Raw genomic sequence first — 24717 nt, forward strand, 5'->3', positions numbered from 1 at the left:
TTTGTTAGGCCTACGGTTACGTATCGTCATCAATCTCATGATTTTTAAATTTATTAGGGAGGCGTTTCCACAATTTTATAAGAAATGTTTCGTTTCCCTCCGCAAACAACGTGAAATCTCACAATCCACTCCTCTTAGAGGCCTAATGTTCTCGCTGGCACACAACTCGGTGTCTGGCTCTGATACCATTTGTAACAGTCTAAGTCATCCATTAATCGATATTATCCTCTTTAGCCTGTTACGTATCACTGTCAACCTCATAGTTTTAAAACGATCTATTAGAGAGAGATTTTCACAACTTTACAAGAAATGTTTCGTTTTTCTCTCCAACCAATGTGGGATCTCAAGGTAAGGCTCCCCGGTGAAAAATGACTCAAAAGTTATGATTGGCCCGATGTTCATAATTTCATGATCAAATAATATTTTAATTTTTAAACTCTTAGGATTATGTTCATAAGTACATTTTGATAAATTTCTAAGTAGATAATAAAGGATTAAAATTTTGTTTTTTATTTTGTGGTTAATAGATTTTTAAATTTTTTAAATTAAATAAAAATTTAAACTTTCTATTATATTATTATTATTTTCAACTCACATGAACTTAACCTTAAATATTTGTTGAATGTAAAAAAAAAAATAAAAAAAATGATATTAAGCCCAATTTCCCGAACCCAAACCCCCGAAGAGCTGTAGCTGTAGCAATGTTGGCGAAGTGGAGCAGAATCCCCCGCCATCTCTGGAGGATTGGAGCGGAAAGCCACTTGAAATTTAGTGCCGATCTTCACGTTTTCCATCATCGAAGCTACGCCAAAGTTGCAGCCGCCGTTGCACCCAATATCGGTCAATTGGGAAAGGGTTTATCCAGCGGCCATGTGGTGTGTATTTCTTTCACTAATTTCAAGTTCCGCAAGAGAGTTCTGGTGCTTGTTTTTCCTCAATTCAAATTGTGTGTCACTATTAGTTTATGCATTAGATGACGATTTAATCATTATTCTGGCAATTTAAGCTAGTTTTGTGGCAATTTATGCATTAGATGAAATCAATGTTCTTTTTCCTTGATCGTTTTTCTAAATTCAGTTTTGGTTAACCAAGATTTTGATTCAACTATTTCATTCTGAAATGGAGTTTCGCAAGGATTCATGTGCTTAGCTTGAATGGCTTGTTCGTTGGTTATCCTGCAACTGCAACTGAAATATTTGATTATAAACAGGTGCATTTGGATAAACTGTTCTTGTCCAAGCCTTGTTCTCTAGCTTTGGCCAAGGATTCACCATTGAGAATGGATGAACCACAGTATGAGGGAATTAAGCGTCTTTTTCTCAGGATGATGTTGTTTTATAGTAAACAAAGCCAGCATATTCGAGCGGCAAATGTCATATACCGGCGAATTGTTTCTCAAGTTGATAAACCTGCCATATATGATGGTAATCCTTTCTGCCATCTATGATTTAGTTGGGAATTTGCAAACATTATGGTAAAGAATCAGTACATGAAATTTTCATCTCTTGTTTTTTTAAAAAATAGTACAAGACCTCAAGATTCAAAAGGAATGCACCATTAATTATACAGTGACAAGAAGCTAACTGTTAATGTCATGCAATCCATTGGATCATGACCACACTAAACGAGGAGCGGTTGAAGACACTTCATAAAGGAGAAGCTGGACAATGGACTAATTTGTCGACTCTTCGTGTCTACTTGAAATCAATAAACTGATATGTGATACCCTAACCAAAGGACTAAGTGTCTTTGAGGACAATTTTTAGCAAGCTAGGAATGGAAAACATCGATTCACTAGCTTGAGCCAAGTCTTAAATAGGTGGAGTATTCAAATATTCTGCATATAATGGCTGGATGTTGACCCACAGTAATCAGAAAGGCTTCATCCAACTAGTTCAAGTACTAGAGCTTTATATGATCTAGGAGCTGGAATTAATTGCTGTATTATTTTATTGTGTGCCTAAATTAAAATTATTAGCAAATTTGTGACTATTTTTCTGTTCACAGCTGGCAACAATAGCTTGAAATTTGTGTGGTATTCTTGTTCTTCTCAATGTGCAGTGTTCAATTTGGAGAAAACATTTAAAACAACATTCTCTCTGCTTGTTCTTCACATGTGGCTTTGCCTGCGACGCTTGAAAGAAGAAGGAAAGGAAGGTGTTGAACGTGGGCAATACGTGTATGAAATTTACAATCATGATGTGGAGCTAAGAGTGTCTAAAGCTGGGGTTCGTAACCAACGCATACATTTTAATCCATGATTTTCTAACATTTAGATTCATTAAATTTTCAATGCTTCTATTGCATATATTATGTCTCTGTGTATGGCATGCACCTTTTGTACTTCGTTTACCTATGTTTTTCCAAGATGTTCATATTCAAAGTTTAAAAAAATCATCACCTTAAAAGATTAAGATAGTAACTGTTGAATAAATTGTACTCATGTATTGAAGGCAAGAATTATTGTATAATGAGGAATAAGGCATTGCTTATCCCACAATTTCAGTGACTCCACATTTTCCTGTTTGATACCCATGTAGCTGTACAATGAGTTAGTTTTTGTTCCAATAAACAAGATAGTTTTATAAACACCTTCAAAATAACTCTATAAGACATCCTCAGCTGTGGATATTGTTGGAAAGGATGGAGAGGATAGTGGAGTAATGAAGAGGATTCTAATGAGGACTTGGAGCTTAGCTCATAGGGTGGAATCTAGGGAGTTCCTTGACATAGCTAAGTTCTATTTTTTTCTTGTATTTCTAATATTATTATTATTTTAATCTCTTCCATATTATTTGTTGTATTTTAGATCATCCTTCTTTGGCAATGAAAACTGAGATCTTTAGTTTTCATATCGAGATCTGTAGGAACGAAACGTTGTGAATATCATAAATTTGTAGTGCAAAACTGTTCGTGAGTGATACCACATATACATGCTACCATGAAATAGGCTTTACATATGAGGAGGTATTTTACTTCATTTTTCACTGGCAGGTCAATTTGCTTTTGATTCGTTGGATGAAAGATTTAGAGAAAATCTTTTATGGAAATATTGTTGCTTATGATTCTGCCATGCTTCCAGAAGCTGGACAAGATGAGCTGCGGAATGTAATATGGAAGTAAGGCTTTCTTTACATTTTCGTAGTTGTAACCTTTGAAGTTTTATGCAATATCACCTTTTTAAACCGAGTGACAACAAAACGACACACTGCAATGTGAATCTACTGGACGAGCATACGACCAATTGAGACACCCCTATAGCCTCTTCGGTACCTACTTCCATGATGGATCTTTCCTAGCCTTTTAGTTGTCCTTTCTAACATTTTCGACCATGTCTATGAAGGAAAAAAACATTGAAAGAATTAGGGAACAAGTAATATTTCTTTTGACCGTGAATTATCGATTGCTTTTTGAATCCTGTGAATCTTAGTCAAACACAACTACTTTCTTGTCAACAACCACCCAAATAAAAATGCCTAGATAGGGCCGATTTGCTACAAGGGAGGTTTCCCTATTTCAAAGGATTCAAAGGAAGGCATTTCATTCTCTATCAAGGATTCATGGTAGAACCCTTCTCGAAATGGAATGGACATTCACAAAACTCAATCCAAATGCCCCCTAAACTGAAAATAAGTACCATGATTTTGCATCTTTTTTAAATAAATTATTTTTACTTATTTTTCTGTTGACAATTATCCTTTGTACCCTTCTTTCCAGTATTTGATTGTCGTATTTTACAGGAATATATATTCTGAAGATGGATCATCAATGCCAAATGATGCTGCTGCATTACGAGCAGTGCAGGTTAGTTTTTGCCATGATTAATTCTGCATGATGTGACCTTGATTCTAAGGGAACATCCCATCTCCAAAGTTTATATTTGGAGTCAAAGCCATCATCTGTTAGACATATTCTTTAGATGATTCAATCACTTGTTTTTTTCTTTTATGTAAATGCAGGCAATGGCTAGGTATACGCGTCGTGAAGTTACTTGCTTGTCCATGACAGGTAGATTGAAATTTTATTTTTTATACGCACATTCTCATATATATTCTGTAGCTGCTCAATGGTTTGTTAGGAATCACGACCCTCTACAATGGGATGATTTTGTCCACTTTGAGCACAAACTCTCGTGACTTTGTTTTTTATTTCCCCAAAAAGTCTCATACCAATGGAGATGTATTCTCCGTACTTATAAACTCATGATCATCTCCTTAATTAGCTAATATGGACTCCCCACGGATCGAATAATACTTTGCTTTCCACGGAAAGGCGACATATTTCATAGATAACCTCCTTTGTAGCTTCAGCTTTGGAGAATCTGTTTGCCCCATCGTTCAAAATTTATGGACGAATGAATATTGAAAAGCACTGATGTCAATACCCTGTACTTTCACTCTGCCCCAATTTCCATTGTATTTTGCTTATGGATCGTGTCTTCCATGTTCATTGCTAAAGAGAAAAGAATGATGGAAATTTGTTCAACCTCGTATCAATAGGGCAATAGGTCTACATCTTTGTTCGTAGACCTAGGGTCGTCCAGATCTTCAACTGGTCAAATCAGAGGGTCTAGTTTTTATTGATTTTAAATCTCAATACATCAGGATGAAACCAAGCATCAAAGGAGAAAATCCCCCAGATTCCTCAAAAGATGTTTATTATGAACAAAAAGTAAGCCAATAACATAATATTTGTAATGGCCCAAGTCCACCGCTAGCAGATTGTTCTCTTTAGATTTTCCATTTCGAGCTTCCCCTCTAAGGAAAGGTTTCCACACCCTTATAAAAATGCTTCGTTCTCCTCCCAACGGCTGTGGGATCTCACAATCTACTCCCTTGAGGGTCCAGTGTCCTTGCTAGCATTCGTTCCCTTCTCTAATTGATGTGGGACCACCCAATCCACCCCCTTTGGGGCCCAGCATCCTTGCTGGCACACTGCCTCATATGTCCAACCCTTTCGGGCTTAGCCTCTTTACTGGCACATCACTCGGTAGCTGGTTCTGATACCATTTGTAACAGCCCAAGCCAATCACTAGTAGATATTGTCCTGTTTGGGCTTTCCCTTTCGAGCTTCCCTTCCAAGCTTTTAAAACACATTCGCTAGGAAGAGGTTTCCACACTCTTCGTTCTCGTCTCCAACCGACGTGGGATCTCACAAATTAACCTTCTATTTATAGAGAATTAATGGGTTAAACCTACGCCCTTCTACTAACTAGGTGAACGGTTAACTAATTACAAGTACCCATTCAAATAAAAAATAGTTACTAATTATGCTACATCACATCATCTGTCTTAACTCTGGAAATCCCAGTATTTTGAAGTCATGAATCTGTAAATTCTTAACCTGCAAGTTTCATTCAATTTCTGACTGACAAATTCTGCATTTGAACTGACAGATAAAGAAGCAATTTTTTCTGGGAACTTCGTGTTCACTTCATTGGAATCTGAGAAACCAACCTCGAAGGGTGGAGGAAGATGATAATGCTGAATACTATTGGTTGTGTTCTACCTTCCAAATTCAAAGAAAGAAGAAGACATTCTATCAGTAATTCACCTAATAATTAGCAATAGAACTTTTAGAGAAGGTTTTACTCTTACCCTTTATTCATTTGCTTGATTAAATTTAATTGCTTTCGGATCTTCATATGATTAAATGTTGTACAAGTACAAGTTACAAATTTATATAAAAAAACAAATGATCTTTGTCATGTCTATTCGTTTAAATGGCATCAATTCTCTGCCGTTGGATGTCTCTTTCAAGGAAAAAATCAAAAGGGATGTAGTAATACCATCAACTTGAGTATCTGCAAAAACAAAAAAATTTGCAGGCCGCTTAAGATTAAGTTGCTATCACCGAAGAAGAGCAAACCGAGTTTGAAACTCGTGAATATATTGGAAAAACGCATAAACAAATCCTCACGATAGCTTGTTTTGAATATAACTTAGCTGATTAAATTGTTCTATAGAAAGTAGATATTAGAGTTCTTCTTTCAACTAACTCAAGTCAACCGAAGATTAGCGACTCAAAATATCGACATCAATAAGCGAAGAATCCTAAAAACATATGCCCAATAAAAGACGAAGTTGAAGTTGTCATTGTGTATGTTCCTCATATTTTGCTCCAAGAAACTGTTTATTACATCAGGTGTTTTGTCTTGAAGTTGTTATTAAATAAGGTTATTGCAATGGGTCCATGCCCAAGAAAAAAAGTTCCATTTTGTTTGTTCATTATCGAAAATTCTCCTGTTTTAGACGGCAACTGAAGTGATTGAAGAACAATGTTTATTGGAGTATTGAATTTTAATTCATAAATTATTATGCCTACAATGATCGTTGTAACGGCTCAAGCCCACTGCTACAAATATTGTATTTTTTGGACTTTCTCTTTCGAGCTTCTACTCAAAGTTTGTAAAACGCGTATGTCAGGGAGAGGTTTTCACACCCTTACAATGAGTGTTTCGTTCTCCTCCTCCATCGATGTGAGATCTCACAAACACACTCGTTCTAATTAATCATTACTTTCACCATTCTCTCTAAACTCGTGAGTAATTTAATTTGATCTCGGACTTAACTAGTTAAGATCTCGACCGAAAGTGTAGACAAATGTATTCATATATTATATACACCGAATAACAATATTGAAAAAAAGAATGAAATGATTGTATTTGTTCATATTTTGGCTGTTGGAACCCAAATTGTAGCTGAACACAAAGGCCTTGACTTCCAGCACAAACTTAGGCTGCCATTCTCATGCTGAACCCAGAAATCTCCTCTGAACAGAGTAATCAAATACTTAGCTTGAGAACAATTGAAAGAACTGAAAGGGATTTTCTTGTAGCCTTTGAAGTAATCAAATGCCTTTTCCCGCAAGTTCATCGCATTTTTCTCACAAGGGAATTGGCTGACTGACTCCAAAATTCTTGTCCCCAAGAACTCATCCATCACCTGTTTGAACCCATTTTCATAAACCCCAGAAAAGCATCTCAAAAGTGAATCTGAAAGAGATGAAAAATGGTGGAAAGCCTCAAAGAAAAACTCCACAAACGACATGGGTTGAGCCTTAGAGACCTTAAAAAGCTCTTCTTCAACAAGAACTACACATTTAGGGGATAGTTTTGCTACCCCATTTAAGAAAGTTTCAAGCTTTGATGAGTTTCTATGGCTTAAACTGTGCAAAATTCCACTGCAATTGGCTATCACCGTCTGACCCAACACTTGAATTTGCTCAAAGTTTTCATCTTTTTCAATACCCATATGATCAAATTTGAAAGGGAGATTGATTGATTTGGCAAATTCACTAAGCCTTCTCCCTGTTTCTTCAATCCTTCTCTGTTCATTTTCATTGCCCTGTTCAATGGCTGTTAGTCTCAACAAGCAAACTTGTTTCTTAGCAGCAAGATCCGCCATTAATGGCGGCCATTGAATCCCTTCCATGATATCAAAATCTATAACATGAATCATTTTTTCTCCTTCTGATGCTTCAAGAATCGCTTGATTAGCAGTGAAATGAGCAAACTTTATGTAAGGGGAAAGCTGCTGCAGCATCAAAAACGCTGACAAGGAGTTCTTATTCATTGTTTGATCTTGTTCTGCCATTTCATGAGCTGCAATATCATAACCAACAGTCTTGTAATGCAACCCTTGAGTGAAAAACCAAGCCAATTGATTGAATGATGATGAACCCATATCACATAACAGCAAATTCGTTAGCTTTTGAATCAAATTTGAAACGAGGGGATGGTTTTGTGCATCAACAGCATCAGCTGCTGCTAATAACAGATCTGTTAAGCTCTCTTCTTCCATTAGCTCTGCTTGAATTCCCTTAAACATAGTTTTGGAGTTTTCTTCTTCTTCTTCTTCATCTTCTTGAACTGATCTTGAATCGCCCATTTCTGGAATGCTTTGATGATCCATGGTGGTAGCGAGGAAATCTTCAAAGTTGTAATTGATTGGATCAAATTGATCCAATTCTTGTTGAAGCAGATTTTGATCAGCATATTCCAAAAAGTATCCATCTTGGAGGGAATTTTGAGAGGAGTTTTCTGAGAGAGAAGAACAAGAATTTGTGAGGCTGCATTCACCAAATTCATGGCTTTGTTGGGAAAAGTAAGAGTAATTTGTGAGGAAATCAATGGGTTCAAGTTCCATTGTGTTCATAAAGCTGTTAGCTTTATGAATGAATATTGGAGGGCTAGGGGTATAGTTTCTACTATTCTGTGTGTGTATATATATATATACACATACACATATATGAGTATCATTTTGTGGAGGTGGAAGCCCCATGATGACCACATAAGCACCCAATTGTAAGAGAGATGATAAGAAATTGATGTAATCATGAACCCAATTGTATGATTATTGATTTAATATTTTGAAGATTCCAACCCTTTTATTTTATTGTGATTTGAATATTGTTTAGGGTGGAATCTACTGGGAATCATCCTAAACTAGGGAAGAATCTTCCCGCTATCGTGTCAAAACTTTTAATTCTATTTTATTTTGTGAGATAGGAAAAGTTACGAGCAATCAATTGTGTCAACGAGATCAAAATCGAGTTGTTGCGCTTAGTGTACATCATTTACAAGTAGGACTATTTGACGTAATTTGAAAGAGCTTGTCTTGTGGCCAAAGGTTTCACATAAACATATAGCATCGATTATCTCAAGACGTTTGCTCCTGTGGCCAAATTCAAAAAGAAAAATTCATACGAGTCATTTTCTCGTATCTTGGGTCATTGTTTGTTTGTAAGGACTTGTAATCTATGACGTGAGTTTGGCCATCCACGTATTTGCGAAGCATGGATATTTGGAATACGGTATGAACCACGAAGTGGGATGGTGGTAGGACTAATTTGTATGTCACCGATCCAATTTGATCTATAATGTCGAAGGGCCTGATGAAGTATGGGCTCAACTTCCCCTTCCTCCGATCCTTAAGACACCTCTCGTCTGGAAAATCTTTAAGAATATCTCGTTGCCTACTTCAAACTCTAGATCTTTACATATTACGTCTATGTAACTTTTTTTTTATTATTATTTTTTTACCTCCGACGGTACGCATCCACACCCTAACTTTTTGCACAATCTCATTAGTGATTTGACAAACAACAAAAATATTCCTAATTTAAAATGGTCCATTAGACCACATTCTTTTACATTTAGTAACCAAGGAAACACTCCGTTCATCCAAGACTCATACTTTGAAAGCTTTGTGTAACGCTCACTATATAGAACATCAAGTTCACTTAAGGGTTTATCCCGTTACTCCCTTAGATGAGTCATGGGCATTAGCGAGTCAAAAGACCTTACAATCACTCATAAATACCACAATAAAACTTACCATAAATCTTTGAAACATTGTCTTTCTCGACTCCTATATTTAAAAAAAACTTTCGTTTCTTTAAGTGTACTTCTGTCCTTTGCTACTTTAATCAGTTTCTTATATTCTGCAGATCAGAATACATATCAGAATTTGCGTTCAAATATTATTAGCATATACCCTAATGATCGGAGCTAAATTGGGTTGTTTAATTCATATATGATAAATGAAATTTGGCATAGTGAAGACTTCAAAAGAAACAAAAAAAAAAGGGGAATTAAGTTTGTGTTTGATTGGAAACAACATAGAAATGGACAAATGAGTTATGTTTGTGTTAAATTAATAATGGGGTTTTGGGAGAACAAATCTTGGGATCTTTAGGATATTCCTTTGCTTTGCTTTGTTTTCCCTTTTGGGTTTGGTAACTTATACTCTCATCAATTGCACCATTTTGTGTTCAATCCATCGTCACTTTTAATAACATTATCAACTTCATCCTTCACTCCTATTACTATAATATGAACGACGACGACATCGGTACACATCCAAATCACAAAAGTTTCCCGTTGTAATCTATCTAGAAAATTTTATGTTCGAGAAGAAACCAAACAGGGTCTAGCTAATTGACCTATTATATGTTTAGACATCTTTTTCCTGATAAATATACTAGTCAGGTTCTTTATCAAAGAATAAAAGCAAAACACCCCGTATCCTTAAAAAGCAGATGGTAAAGGTGACCTCCAATCTAAACAGGAGGTTACTACATATCCCTCAAGAAGAAAACAAGACTTGAGTTAGATTCGTGTCAAATCATTCGTTACAAGGATGTTTTTTAAAACTTGGAGGGAAAGTTCAGGAAAGAAAGCGGAAAGAAGCAGATATTGTCCCTAACAAGCAATTATAAATGAAAATAATTATATTATATATAACTTTAAAAATTAAAAATCTAATAAATATATATATATATATATACATATAGTTTATTAGAGAAAGAGAGAATATATGTGGAATGTTCCAAAGGAACCAAGTTGGTAGGTAAGAAATCCCAAGTACACCACCAACCAGACACAACTTGAAGCCTACAATGTCACACCCTTCATTTTTAATTATTATTTTTCTTAATTTTTTAATTTCTAAAATTTTAAATTACTATTTCAAAATTCGATATTTAATAATAATAACAATAATAATAATAATGAGTGAGAATGAAAGGAATATATTTGTCTTATTGTATGTATGTGTTATGCTTAAAGTAATCATATTCATAAATTAATTAAGGTTTTCCAAAGTGTTTTGATGTAATAATTAAAGGAATAATAATAATTGGTAGTATATGCCATAACACTTCCCATATATATTTATTTAATAATAATAATGTTTTTATTAGTTTAAATCACCACACATTTTTTCATTTTCAATCATTTATTTAATTACTTTATTAACAACCAAACTATGCCTTTTTTCTAAGCTTACGTTTGCTTTTAAATTATTTTTTATAAAATAAATAATTGAGATTATTTGAACACTAATCAAAGAGTTGAATTCATATTATTTACATCAATTACTGTACATGTAATGAATGTATGATTTAAACATGCACATAACATGATATGGGATCATTCATATGGGACTCTTTCCACCTTGCTTCAGCACCAAATTCTTCATCTCTCTGTAGCTCTCTAGTTCTTCCAATGCATCAGCTGTAGTTTTAGAGGCTGTGATGCTGGAGGAAGCGGCGTACCGACCCTTTGAAGGCGCTATCGTCTCACATATCTGGGTTCCCTGCTGCTGGATGTTTCTGCTGCTTGAGGAACCAGGTGTCGGGGGTCGTGAGAGATTCGGGCTTGAATTGGTGAAGTCTTGGCGAAGTGGTGTAGCCTTTTGAAGCATACGTACTAGGGCGCCAACAGCTGCGTCTTGAGATTTTCGGATTGGGAAGAATCCGCTGGGTTCGAGCATGTCGCAGAGATTGCTGCTGCCTTTAGGGTCGAACGACTCGGGTCTGGAAGAGATTTAAAGTACAGATTCAATAAGGCAGTCAATAGAAAATACACATTTGATTGAATGTTACGTTCTCTAATGGCAAGAAGGATATAAAATAAATGCCCATCTATTTGGAGTTTCTAATGATGATTTTAAGCTAGGTTCTTTAAGTTAACAATCATATTGGAGGTGGATGTGTTCTAGTATGGACCATAAAGCCAACGATGGTTTAAAACACCTCGAAGTCATTACACAACCGATGTGGGATCTCACAATCCACCCCTGTTCAGAGTCTAGCATTCTCGCTGGTACTCGTTCTCTTGTCTCCAATCGATGTGGTCGATGTGGGACCCCCATCCCAATTCACCCCTCTTCGAGGCCAACGTGCTTGTTATGTCAAGTGGATCTTACAATTTCAACGATCTTCCCTCCCACACCAAAATTAACATTTGACTTGCCATTCTAACCCCAAAACGCTCTAATACAATGGGGGTCAGTTTCAGTAGTCCTAGAATCAAACCTCCCTGGTTGAAATCTTTGGGATCCTAACTAAGTCTCCAATCGATGGCACACCGCCTGGTGTGTGGCTCTAATACCATTTGTAATAACAGCCCAACCCCACCACTAGTAGATATTATCCGCTTTGGCCTGTTACGTATCGCCGATAGCCTCACGATTTTAAAACGCAGGCTAAGGAGAGATTTTCACACCAATACTAATCTAGATACCTAGCACTTAATTTGATACATGGTCGTCAGCCATTTTATCTTTCACCTAGACAAATATAAGACCATACACCTACGTGGTGGAACGCGAAATACCAATTATCTAACGGGTTTCCAACTCAAAACTAGGTGACTATTGCTTTCAACAATACAATACTGCTAAAACGACATCGAACCCAAAAGCTTAAGTTGTTGGGTTACGGTAAACTAACAAAAAAATAAATGAGACCTCCTGCTCTAATACTACGTTAAATCACCAGTAAGCTCAAACGTTTAAGGTTTAAGCGATTAGGTTATGGTAAATTTAATCTTAGATCGATGAAGAGAACTTAAGCAGCTTTGTAAAATTCATCCCTCCATAGCATTATAGGCTTTCTAAATTTATACCACAGTGGAAATATAATGCATATAAGAAGTACTAAAAGAGTTCAAAGTAGAAGGCAGTCATATCCAACGTTACCTGCTACCTCCATCTGTCATCTCATTATCATCATCAAAGGGGCAAGGAAACTCTGGATCATCTAAATCATCTGGAAAAGATGTACTGGGACTTCTAGAAATTGGTGAGTTATTCGAGGATACCCTCCAGCCCGAAATTCTTCGGCTTTCATCTCTTCCGAAAGACGATGACTAAAGACGATAAAAACAAATCAGGACGTTGAACACAGCACATTCGGGGAGGGAATAACGATAAGCAGAAATATATACCTTTCCAAATGCAGAGCCTGCCTGCAATGGACCAACATCTCTATTGATTCTAGGAATACCTGGTCCAAACGCTTTAAGGGGAGGCGATGGTGGCAAATTCGGTCTGCTTAACAATGCAGGGGAATGGGGAAGCTTTGCTGTAGGTGCACTTTGAGGAGCGCTTTCAGATTGCAATCGACCGTTTGGTAATCGCTTTACAGGAATGCCAATAGGTGGTGAGGGCGAAAAGACGGGGGAACGATAATATTCATCATAATTCATATTATCTTTATGTCCCATAACCATTTGTGAAGGCAAGCTTGAAGGAGGCAAACGACAAAAGGCTGGATTTGAAATTGTAGCATGAGACTCCGAATTCGTTGGTGAAGGAGAAAACGAGATTGGGGGGGAGGGTCTACATCGGTCATAACTCCAACTATGTCGTCTTGAGAATGGCAATGACGATGGAGATCCATGAGATGTTGCTATTGTTACAGGGAGCGTTGGAAACCTTTTCAATGGATCGGCTAACGGGCTCCCAACATATTCAGGAATTACTTGAGGAGACATTGGAGTTGATGGTTCAGAGGTTATATCAGAGAGCGACGAACGGTATAACACCGAGAGACAGAGTCTACCACAAGAAGTATCCACAGGAGTGAACACAAAATGCTGCATTTCAGCCTCTTCTCTCCGAGAGAACGGCTCGACAAAGGACGACACACGATGAGAAAGAGTAAAGGGATGAATTTGACTAGATGAACTAATATCCTGAAAAACCTTATGTGCAGGTAAAAGCCTCAAAAGGGCATATAAAGATCTCAAGAGTAAAATGGTTTTCTTATAGGTATGAGCAGTGCTATTACTCGACCTTCTGCTACCTGAATTACTATCCCGATTCTTCCTACTTTCATAATGCACCATCCATCTCTCGACAACCTTTTCACTCATGGACTGACATCCAAACTCCTTCGTGGACAAGTTCCTAACAAGATCTTTCCTAGGAGAAACATCAACCGAGTCCAAACCAAATTGTCTCTGGACCAAAACAACATCTATGACCATGGGTTCGTGATAGCTCTGACGCCAGAGATCAATATTCTCTAACGTAGCAGAGCATTCACGAAGGGCCAGATTGAACCATTTATCCCTCGGCCTCATACTAGAGGAGGAGGAGGAAGAGGAAGATGGGGAAGACAAAACTTGTTCGCCACTAAAATTACGCGATGAAATACTACAAGGGGACCTGGATTCAAGTATAATTTGTAAGGTTTTAGGGAAGAATTCAGTTAAAATTTGCTCTACTTTGGCAGTTTCGGAATGAGTATTGTGAGAAGAATTCGAAATCATATCGATGAACAAAGGAAGAAAAAGCAAAACGGGTAAAATTGAGAGAAACCCTTTACCGGAAAATCGAATTGGAGCGCTAGAAACCCCACTTGACTGCGATTCACTGCAAGAAACGAAGGATCGTTGATGTGGGGAAGATCAAATCAGTGGAGAAGGAAACCCCATTTGAAAAGAAATGAAAAAGACGGGGAAAGTGGAGGGGAAGAGAAGAAGAAAATGAATCGAGGTTAGCGTATGCGTTACGATGTGAATTTGGAGCTAAGTTGGAGGCTGTAGATCCACTTTTGAGTTTTGAGCTATAGATTATGAACCAAGCTTCGTCCATTCAGTGCCCTCGTTTTCCTTAACAAACACATTTATGCTTCAAATCTTCATCCTCTCTAATCACATCTTCACCCAAAAAATAAATAAATAAATAAATAAATAATTTTTCATCTCCAATTCCACTTACCCTCCCTATCACCCATTAGTATCACCCATTAAAGACAGGTGTCGACAGGGTTTCAATCTTGCAAATTAAATAGATATCTCTAACATCAATACCCAAGTTACAAGCTCGAAAATTATGATAATGTAATGATAGAATCCTATATTAGATTATACGTTTCATTTTCATTACCCAAAAAGGATGCAAATAGATATATTTGCTTTAGTTTCAGCGTTTTGCCCATTTTCATCTATCCTTTTCTCGATGATATCAAATCCAAGCTTCAAATATCTCATCTTTTTTTTGTTATTATTTCTTTTTCGACAAAGCTTTTTAACAACTTTTCCTAACCTTATAATAAGACACGTTACTTCTTGTACCTATGATCCCCTTCAATCGACACACGCGCCCTTATTTACTTAAACTATATATTAATTTAAACTCAAATAAATTTAATTAGGTTAAGTAATATCATAAACCATATGCTTTTTATAAAAGAAATTAAATTAAGTTATAAAGGAAGCATTAAAATAACAAAGATGGAGTCTTTATGGATTTGATTTGAGCTGTTCATCTAAAGGATAGTCTGCAATTTGGAACCCACTTAGAATCAAATCTTTATTTGGGAATTTGGTGCATTATCATCCATCTTAATTTCGGGCTGGTTGTGTTGGTGATCCAAATGACTCGAATAAGGTTCCCAACTCAACATAACCCAACGCTCTGTTTTCGAGTTGGGTTTAGGGTTGTTTATAATAATAATAATAATAACTTAATTATTCACCTTACATGTCATATTAATAACTAAAATCTCGTAAAACTCAAATATCAAATGTTTATGAGTCACAATACATCAACATGGGTTACACGGGTCAAATATTCTTATATTCATAGTAATATTAAAAGTAGGGTTAGAAACCCTATATTTGGGTTTGTTGGGTTGACCCGACTAAAAAAGCTCCAACTCATAACGAGCTAAGTTATTTGTTTTCTAAAAATTGAGCCGTCCCAAATCGAAAAAAGAAAAAATCTAACCCAACCCAACTCCAAACAAATTGTAACGGTTCAGATCCACCACTAGCGGATATTGTCTTCAGGCTTCCCATCAAGGCTTTAAAATGCATCTGCTGCTACGGTAAGGTTTCCACACCCTTATAAATGGTGGTTTGTTCTTCTCCCTAACCAACGTGCGACATCACACAAATTAAAATATAACCCAAATTTATGAATTGAGTTGAATAACTCGAGTTATTGGAATTCCAAGTTAAATTCTCTACTTGAATTGAAAATGGGTCCAAAGTTGATAGGTCGACGTTAAATTAGAAAACTTTATGTCCCATCATCGGATTGCAAGATGCAATGAGTGAGTATAAAGGGAATTATTTTAGGTTGGATTAACCAAATATGAAATAATAGTTGCATAAAGAAAGTTTTAAAAAATGAGTTCATCACTAAAATACAAAAACAAAAAGTAAACAAAAGAAGAATATGAAGAAGAAAAGGGCAGCCGTACAACTCAGTGGGCAGGCGTGCCAATAATTCCATTGGTGATTAGGGCTAAAACATTCCCTTCCATTACTCTGATCCATTCTAAATCAAATTTTATCTCATACACTGGCATCTCTATCATAATTGAGAATGATGAGCTCGAGAATAAACAAACAGATGACTGTTTGAAAAGAAGTTAGACCGTCTTTTGTTAGAATTGATGGTGTGACAACGTTGTGTAACCGCTCAAATATATCGTTAGTAGATATTGTTATTTGGGTTTTCTGTTTCGAGTTTCTTTTAAAATGCGTATGCTAATTAGGGGTTTCTATACCCTTATAAAGATGTTTCGTTCTCCTCCCTAATCGATCACAATCCACCCTCTTGAGAACCCAACGTCCTTGCTAGTACTCGTTTCTCTCGAGAATCAATTGTATTAATCAAAATTGCATAAATAAATAAAAAATGGATTATTTAAAAAAAAAAAAAGATTAAATAGTGAAGAAAGCTTTAAAAAGGTAAAGAAAACAGAAACCAAATTAAAGTAATAATAACAATTAAAAATAAAATAAAAGGACACGTCAGCTTTCTTCTTCCCCAATTTCCTATACCCACCCTCCACTAATATAAATAAATTCCCCATTCCCATTTTCTTCAAATTTCAACACGGACACGCCCACATGTCTATCTCCATTACAAGAAGGTTCCTCCTCCCCACCGCCACCGCCACCGCCGTCGCCACTCCGTCTTCGCCACCGCAGCCCCGCCCTGGGTTCGGTAGCTTCGACTTGAACGTTGTAATGGTCCTATCCGTCCTCCTCTGCGCTCTAGTTTTCTCTTTGGGTCTCAACGCAATCCTCAAATGCGCCTTGCGGTGCTCCACTTTGCTGGCCTCCGCGTCGGCTCGCCACGGCGGGAATATAGCGATCCACCCGAAAGGCGTTGGACGAAATACGTTAAAGAAATTCCCGACGGTGGAGTACTCAAAACAGAGCAATAAATTCAGGGGAATCGCAATGGATGGGGAGTGCGTGATTTGCTTGGCGGATTTCGAGCCGGGCGATCGGGTTCGTATTTTGCCCAAATGCTACCATGGGTTCCATGTTCATTGCATCGATAAGTGGCTGAGTTCCCACACCTCTTGCCCCAAGTGCCGTAATTGCCTCTCTGATACTTCCCGGAAGGTCGACGCCGGTTGTGGGTCAGCGGTGGAGGGGAGTTCGTCCTCTGTTGGGCCGCCGCCGCCGCCGCCCTCGGAGGAGGTGGTGGTGAATGTTGGTATTGCTCCTGTGGAACGGGAAGGTTTGAGGTGTAGCTATAGAGACAGTGGTAGATGAGACTGAAGTGGGAAGTGGGGGCTGTGGGGCCGATGGGCTGTGGGGCCGATGGGCTGTGCTGTTTTTGGATGATTGATTGAGCATTTTGGCTGCCTTTTGCTTTTGCTTACAAAAAAAGCACCTTTTTTTTCTTCTTCTTTTTGATTAGGTGGCCAAATGTAAATATCTTTCGTTTCTTTTATTAGGTTAATCTCCATCGTTATCAAATTTACGTGCTACTTTAACTCTATAACAAGTATCGACAACACCCAAAACACGAACATGCTCTCGATAAAAGAAAAATAGTTGCAAGGAAGAATTTGGAGTGACAAGATGTCACACCAAATTTGGTAACAAAATATGATTGCTAGTACATATTATCTGCTTTAGACCGTTAACCGTGTTTATATATGGTCGTTAGTTTCACGTGTTGAAACACATTTGATAAGAAGAGGTGTCCACGCCTTTATAAGAAATGCTTTATTTTCCTCTCCAACTGAGGTAGGATCTCGCGATCCATTTCCAAGGAGACCTAGAATCATCAGTCACACAACTTAGTGTCTGGCTCTATTGGTAACTATAAAAGTCTGGGGTTATCAGATATTGTCTACTTTAGTTAGTTAAATATCATCTATCAACTTTACAATTTTAAAACGTGTCTATTAAAAAAAGGTTTCCACGTCTGTCTTTTGTATTTAACGACAATAAAATTCTATAATAATAAGATTTAAAATTGCATGTTTTTAAAATGTTATTAAAAGAAAATAACAAAAATGAAAATTTTGAAATTTACAAAAAATAAATTAGAAGGTTTTTATTTTTGGATATTTCAAAAACTGAGCCTTTTTTATTTTGGTCATCCATTATGGGCCTCCAATCAAGTCCATATATGGAGCCGGCCCATTTCTTCAAGTCCCAATTATTGTTATATTTATTGTTAATTTTTTAAACATAAAATTAGTATATTAAATTATAGTAAATTTGTTAGCTACGATATTCACGTGCTACATGACCACGTTACTTACTCCTCACTTATAAGAGTGAAGACTATCCCATATAAATTAAAAAACCGTTTTAGTTATAAAAATATCATTTTTAATCTATTAAATATATAAATAATGTTTTAATCAGTTGAATTATATTCAATCGAGCTGTCTCATTCTCGTACATTCATATTCTTTTTCAGATAAATCGAGACTCACAAACGCCTTGATTTCGGAGGATCACGAGTATTTTAAAAATTAGAAATTTTTGTGTAGTTTGAATTAGATTGGAATGCATGGCGAAGGGATGACCCACTTTGAGCCACAATTTTGAGAGACTCTCACCATCACCAAATCTTGGTGACAAACAAAGTTGAGGTTTTGAAAGGGTGGGGTCCCAAAATGAGCAGCCACCCAGCCAGCTACCCAACCAGCCAACCAGCCAGCCGCACCCTTCAAAAATACATTCAATTTAATGCCCTCATCAAACTCATTGCTTCACCACTACTCTTTCTCTCAATTTCCATTATTTTTTTTTTTAAAAATTTTCTTCCTTATAATATTGACTATTTCAAGTTTATTTGGTTTTTATCTCGATTCTAATGGATATCTGATCTTCGATAAATGGATCGCATGTTTTCATCTACAAATAATAACAAAAAATACATTACAGGTCTAATCTCTAAACTTTTAAGTTTGTGTCTATTTAGTTCTTAATTTTGGATTAGATTAGGTTAGGTTTTTGGACTCGAGTCAGTTTGGGTTGGATATGGGTTCAGTGTGCAAAGGGTTGGATCAACTCGTCCAAACCCAAATACATTAAAAAGAGAGAAGGAGTTGAGATTGAGACCAAACACAAGTCCGACCCATATTCAACCCAACAGCCCCAATACTTACGGATACATAGCAGTATACTAGTGTATGTCATTAATCTTACAAGGTTCCAATTCTAGCCTCTTCGACCACCCATGACATCATCCGTAATTCAATCTTCCCTTCCTTCTTAGTTCTTCATCTTTTCCTTCATTTGTCACGTCTTTCTTCCCTTCTTCGTTTGTCCTTTGATCGTCCACGTCTAGCAGTTTCTTGTACAACGTAGTAGAGTCATATCTTCTAATCATCTAGTAGCTTCTTCAGTTCTTTGTTCGACAATATAAAAGGTAGAATTTCTCTGATTACGTTTATACCAACAAGATTATGTCAAAATAATAATAAAAGTTGTTATTGGTTCGATGAGGTGTAATTTGAAATGGACGCAAGAAGCCTCAATAATAGTGAGCCGGAAATTTTGAGTTGTAAAGAGAGGTGTAGTTTGGTGTTCAACCCTACACACATTACATTATTAATCTAAACCCCCAACGAACCCACATTCAAAAAACTCATCTTTCCTTCTAATTTACTTCTACCCCCACTCTTCAATTCATTTCTAATTATTATTACTTTTATATACGATCAATTTGATTAACGATTTACAGGCATACCCGATCATTCGTTCATGAAAAATACGAAGAACGCTCTGTTCTCCATATTACTCTAATCATCCCTTTGGAACTAATTTGACCAGTTTTCCTATAGTAAACGAAGAATTTGGCTTGGGTCGTTGAACTTTTTGGAGAGTAAGAAACTTTGGATTCGAACCATGATACAATACGTAGATCAACGAATCGTGACATAACTTACTTCAATTTATTAAAATAACATGTCGTGGTTTACCTTAAAATTCGAGAAATAATAATGGTTAGGCACTAAGAGAGCATAAATGAATAAAATAGTGAAAATCCCTTCTCTTTATATATTTGGAATGTGACATATATCATAATAATTTAAGCAGATCTATTTTCAGAAGAAAATAATGATAATAATGATAATAATAATAATAATAATAAAAATAAAGTCAGTCCAACCAAACTGCCCAACAATTTCCACTGACAGTTTACATTGGAAGACATTGTGCACATGTTTGCACATGCAATCTTAAAAGCAACACATCAAATATTTTAAGTCTCCTCAAATTAAAATTTATATAAAAAAAAAAGTTTAATGCTTTTGCAATATCCCTTTCCAAGATTCAAACTTTATAAGTATCTCAAAATAATTATACCCGATTTGTAAATCAAGTCTCGTATCACTTAGAAGACTTATAATTTGAATTCGAATTCCCTTGCGACATGATCCCGTTATTTATGAATTACTTGTAATAACCCAAGTCCAAGGCCACTGGACTTATAGAGAATGATTCGTTCTTCTCCTCAACCGATATGGGATCTCATTACCCACTCTCCTCCTCGGAGCCAGCATCTTTGCTGACACTCATTCCTTTCTCACCTATCTTCAGAGCTCACCGTCTTTATAAATAATGTTTCGTTCTTCTCCCCAATTGATGTGAGATTTCACATTTTAAGTTTTTCTCAACTGTTTTTACTGAAGATTACTGTCATTTGGATATAATTTCAGTTCATTTATATATTCTCATTTATGGCGAAGGAAGACCTCGCATATTGGACTTAAATGAAAAGGCAAGTGTTCTTGTAAGTAGGGTAGCTTTGTTGAACCAATTCTTCACTTTCAAGTTTGTCTTCCAAGCTTCATTTTTTCGACACATAATTGTACAATAAGTTAGGTGTATGTCTTTGTCTATGTCTCGGACGTGTGATCTAGAGTCCTTATTTCTTATTATGTATGACTTTTACTTTCATTCTTGTTTGTTGGTCGAAGAGAATCCTGACATGATATATTGTAAAACCAACGAAAAGAAATTAAAAAAAAAAGTTTTTTCTTAAGATTTTTTGGATTCGATAATACTATTTTGAATGGATGCTATTATAGTATTTCTCGTTCTTAATTTATAAAAACCATATTAATTTATATATATAAATTATTTTAAATTTTAAATCTAATAGAATATTAAAATTTTAAGTTGGGTTCAGTAAATCAGTAAAATTTGAAAAAACTCAAAGTTGAAGGACCACGGACCACGTTGCAATTTTGAGAATCCTTATATATAAAATTTGAAATTTAACGATAAATAATAATAATAATAATAATAATAAATAAATAAATTACAATAAACCATTTTTTTAGATGAATAAATGAGGGACATAATAATTATGATTTATTATTTCCTTTGCCCCAATTGAAAATAATGCATATTTTATATTGCATTTCTCCATTTTCTTTTGTTATTTTACATTATTTAATATATATATATATATATATTTGAAAAAAATATATAACAAAAATTCAATATATATTACATTATTTAATATATATATATATATATTTAAAAATGGGTTGGAATTTTTCACTATTTATTTATTATTATTGATTAAATAAAAAAAAGATATCCATATTTATATTCCACAGTGGCAAACACGCCACGAGGGCTGACGAAAGGGAAAAAAGGGACAAAGCTGGAAGCTAGTCAAGCGAAGCCAAGCCGGAGTCAGCTCGGCTGACGGCGAGAGAGGTAAGATGGGAAAAGAAAGATCCAACGGTGGAGATTAAAGAAAAGTGAGAGAGGGGAGAAGGATGGGGCTGGGAAAGGCTGTCAGCCAGGTCACCCTATCTTTTTCTCGTGGTGGAAATGATTCCTTTAATTCCCTCTCCAAATTCGTCATTTGGTCTGAATTTGCATTTGAATTTGAATTTGCATTTGCATTTGCATTTCCATTTCCCCTTCATCCCTCTCTCTCTCTGTCTCTCTCTCTCTACTTATAAACCCCATCTTCTCCCCCCTCTTCCTCTTCCTCTTATTCCTGTCTCTCATCAGCGCTAGGTCGACTCTCACTGCTCTCTCAGCCACACCTTCGTCTTTGGAGGTTGGCTTGTTCTTCCTCCTTCATTCACAACCTCTCTCTTTAATCCAAGGTTCGTTTCTTCCATTCTTCTTCTTTTTTACTTCACTCTTTGCACACTGTTTTGATTTTTCGATCTGGGGTTTGTCAATTGTTGTGTATCTTTGTGTTTGTTTTCGAATTCTGTGTTCATTAGGTGGGGATCTGTGGTTTTTGTTCCAGTCATGAACATGAATTCTTTGTGCTTCTGGCTGATCTTAAAATTTCGACTTCGGTTTTGGCTGTTTGTGGTTCTCAAACTGAGATCTGGGATTTGGAGATGTGTAGCCTTTGATTTCTGCATGCAATTCTGTAATCGCGCGTACCTTGGGGCATTTCTGTGGATTAGTAATGTTCTTGTAGATTTCTTGTCTGTTTAGTTGATAGATGAACTATTTTCGTCTCTTGGGTTCTGATCTGTTTTCTTTATGCTTCTTTGTTTTGTTGTTCTTGTTCATGTTTCGGATTTAGTTGCTTTGTTCTCTGCTTTTGTGTTATCTTTTATGTTAGATCAGTTTGGGTAGCTTCTCGATCTGAAAATGGATATACTTAAGAGTTCATAATCAGCTTGTTTTTCCTGTGTTATACGAAAATTAGGACTTTAATCATATTGATTCCTGTATTGTTTGCTGAGTGAAGATCAACTACATGAAGTGAACTTATGGATTGTAAATTGGCGTTCTAAGATACCTGAGGCATATGAATTCTAGATTGCTATATGTGATTTATTCATTCAACTTTTCGTTTTATAATGCTTTGTGTAGTTTTTGAAAAAGATGGCCGATGCTGAGGATATTCAGCCACTTGTTTGTGACAATGGAACTGGAATGGTGAAGGTCAGTTCATTGGTTCCTCTATTTTGTATTCTTGTGTCGTAGCCCGGTTGGATTTATCGATATGCTCTAATTTAATGTAATGCTTTATGGTGCAGGCCGGTTTTGCTGGTGATGATGCTCCGAGGGCAGTTTTCCCAAGTATTGTTGGTCGTCCCCGACATACTGGTGTCATGGTTGGTATGGGCCAAAAAGATGCCTATGTTGGGGATGAAGCTCAGTCTAAGAGAGGTATCCTTACCTTGAAATATCCCATTGAACATGGTATTGTCAGTAACTGGGATGACATGGAGAAGATTTGGCATCACACGTTCTACAATGAGCTCCGTGTTGCTCCTGAAGAGCACCCCGTGCTTCTGACTGAGGCTCCACTCAACCCAAAGGCTAACAGAGAAAAGATGACTCAAATCATGTTTGAGACATTCAATGTGCCTGCCATGTACGTTGCCATTCAGGCCGTTCTATCACTCTATGCTAGTGGACGTACAACTGGTATGCTTGTATATTCTATTTGAATGACTATGATGTAATTTTGAGCTTCTATAATTTGGTATTGATAACGAGAACCTACTTTGAACAGGTATCGTGCTGGATTCTGGTGATGGTGTGAGTCACACCGTTCCCATCTATGAGGGTTATGCTCTCCCTCATGCCATTCTCCGTTTGGACCTTGCTGGTCGTGATCTCACTGATGCTCTAATGAAGATCCTCACTGAAAGAGGTTACATGTTTACCACTACTGCCGAACGGGAAATTGTCCGTGACATGAAGGAGAAGTTGGCTTATGTTGCTCTTGACTACGAACAAGAACTCGAGACTGCAAAGAGCAGTTCCTCAATTGAGAAGAACTACGAACTGCCTGATGGACAAGTCATCACCATTGGAGCTGAGAGATTCCGTTGCCCAGAAGTCCTATTCCAGCCATCTCTCATCGGTATGGAAGCTGCAGGAATCCACGAAACTACCTACAACTCCATCATGAAGTGTGATGTCGATATCAGAAAGGACCTTTATGGAAACATCGTCCTCAGTGGTGGTTCAACCATGTTCCCTGGTATTGCTGACAGGATGAGCAAGGAAATCACAGCCCTTGCTCCCAGCAGCATGAAGATTAAGGTCGTTGCCCCACCAGAAAGGAAATACAGTGTCTGGATTGGAGGGTCTATTCTTGCATCTCTAAGCACCTTCCAGCAGGTAAATCTTCGAGTTGCTGAAAGCACCATCTGTTCCATTAGTGTTATTTTGTACTCGTCAACGCTCACACATGCATTTTGTTTGTATCAGATGTGGATTTCAAAGGGTGAATACGACGAGTCGGGTCCATCCATTGTCCACAGGAAGTGCTTCTAAGCACGTCAATCTCTTTGATGAGATGAGGAGGAGGAGGACGACGACGACGACGGTGAGTTATTTCCCTTTAGTTGGCTTTTTTGTGTCATGTAATGTTGAACTGAGATTGGTTGGCGTCAAAGGAGGAAGGGGGGGTCTATTGAATTGAAGGAACTATGTTGGATTTGTTATATCTGAAAGCATTTGATCCACTACTATGATTCTCCATTGATACGGTGGCCTTGTTGTTGGAAGCTCACAATTGCTGGTGACCCTCCAGGTTTGGGGCCATAAAAAGATATATTCTGTTCTGTTCTGTCCTGTCATCTTCTTTTTAGTAGGGATATTTGTAGCAGAAGAGTGATTGTGATGCTTTTTTTAAATATATATATATTTTTTCAATTTTCTTTTTTTTTTTTTTTTTTTTTTAGGTTTTCCCCTCAGAA

The 24717-nt window shown here is 36.7% G+C and overlaps 5 protein-coding genes across 5 annotated transcripts; 3 read left to right on the plus strand and 2 right to left on the minus strand.

The window, feature by feature from the left end:
• The first annotated feature begins 652 nt into the window (after positions 1 to 652).
• Positions 653 to 5665, plus strand: LOC111463611 (ubiquinol-cytochrome-c reductase complex assembly factor 1). Its single transcript, XM_023107628.1, has 7 exons — positions 653 to 875; positions 1211 to 1424; positions 2062 to 2228; positions 2995 to 3119; positions 3741 to 3804; positions 3960 to 4008; positions 5396 to 5665. Exons 1-7 carry the CDS (start codon positions 702 to 704, stop codon positions 5476 to 5478), a joined length of 876 nt encoding a protein of 291 aa, XP_022963396.1. The 5' UTR covers positions 653 to 701; the 3' UTR covers positions 5479 to 5665.
• A 1003-nt stretch (positions 5666 to 6668) lies between these two features.
• On the minus strand, positions 6669 to 8156 carry LOC111463069 (nodulation-signaling pathway 2 protein-like). The gene has a single exon (XM_023106883.1). It carries the CDS (start codon positions 8154 to 8156, stop codon positions 6669 to 6671), a length of 1488 nt encoding a protein of 495 aa, XP_022962651.1.
• Positions 8157 to 10869: 2713 nt separating this feature from the next.
• On the minus strand, positions 10870 to 14430 carry LOC111463619 (autophagy-related protein 13b-like). Its single transcript, XM_023107637.1, has 3 exons — positions 12734 to 14430; positions 12486 to 12655; positions 10870 to 11319 (listed from the first exon to the last, which is right to left on the minus strand). Exons 1-3 carry the CDS (start codon positions 14060 to 14062, stop codon positions 10938 to 10940), a joined length of 1881 nt encoding a protein of 626 aa, XP_022963405.1. The 5' UTR covers positions 14063 to 14430; the 3' UTR covers positions 10870 to 10937.
• Positions 14431 to 16630: 2200 nt separating this feature from the next.
• LOC111463410 (RING-H2 finger protein ATL74-like) lies at positions 16631 to 17541 on the plus strand. The gene has a single exon (XM_023107341.1). The coding sequence runs from the start codon at positions 16658 to 16660 to the stop codon at positions 17312 to 17314; it is 657 nt and encodes a 218-aa protein (XP_022963109.1). The 5' UTR covers positions 16631 to 16657; the 3' UTR covers positions 17315 to 17541.
• A 4459-nt stretch (positions 17542 to 22000) lies between these two features.
• Positions 22001 to 24680, plus strand: LOC111463272 (actin-7). The gene is made up of 5 exons (XM_023107141.1): positions 22001 to 22143; positions 22874 to 22945; positions 23041 to 23434; positions 23523 to 24136; positions 24227 to 24680. Exons 2-5 carry the CDS (start codon positions 22886 to 22888, stop codon positions 24290 to 24292), a joined length of 1134 nt encoding a protein of 377 aa, XP_022962909.1. The 5' UTR covers positions 22001 to 22143; positions 22874 to 22885; the 3' UTR covers positions 24293 to 24680.
• Positions 24681 to 24717: the final 37 nt, after the last annotated feature.

This window comes from Cucurbita moschata, unplaced genomic scaffold (assembly GCF_002738365.1).
Source record: "Cucurbita moschata cultivar Rifu unplaced genomic scaffold, Cmos_1.0 Cmo_Scf00028, whole genome shotgun sequence".
NCBI classification, from domain to species: Eukaryota; Viridiplantae; Streptophyta; class Magnoliopsida; order Cucurbitales; family Cucurbitaceae; genus Cucurbita; species Cucurbita moschata.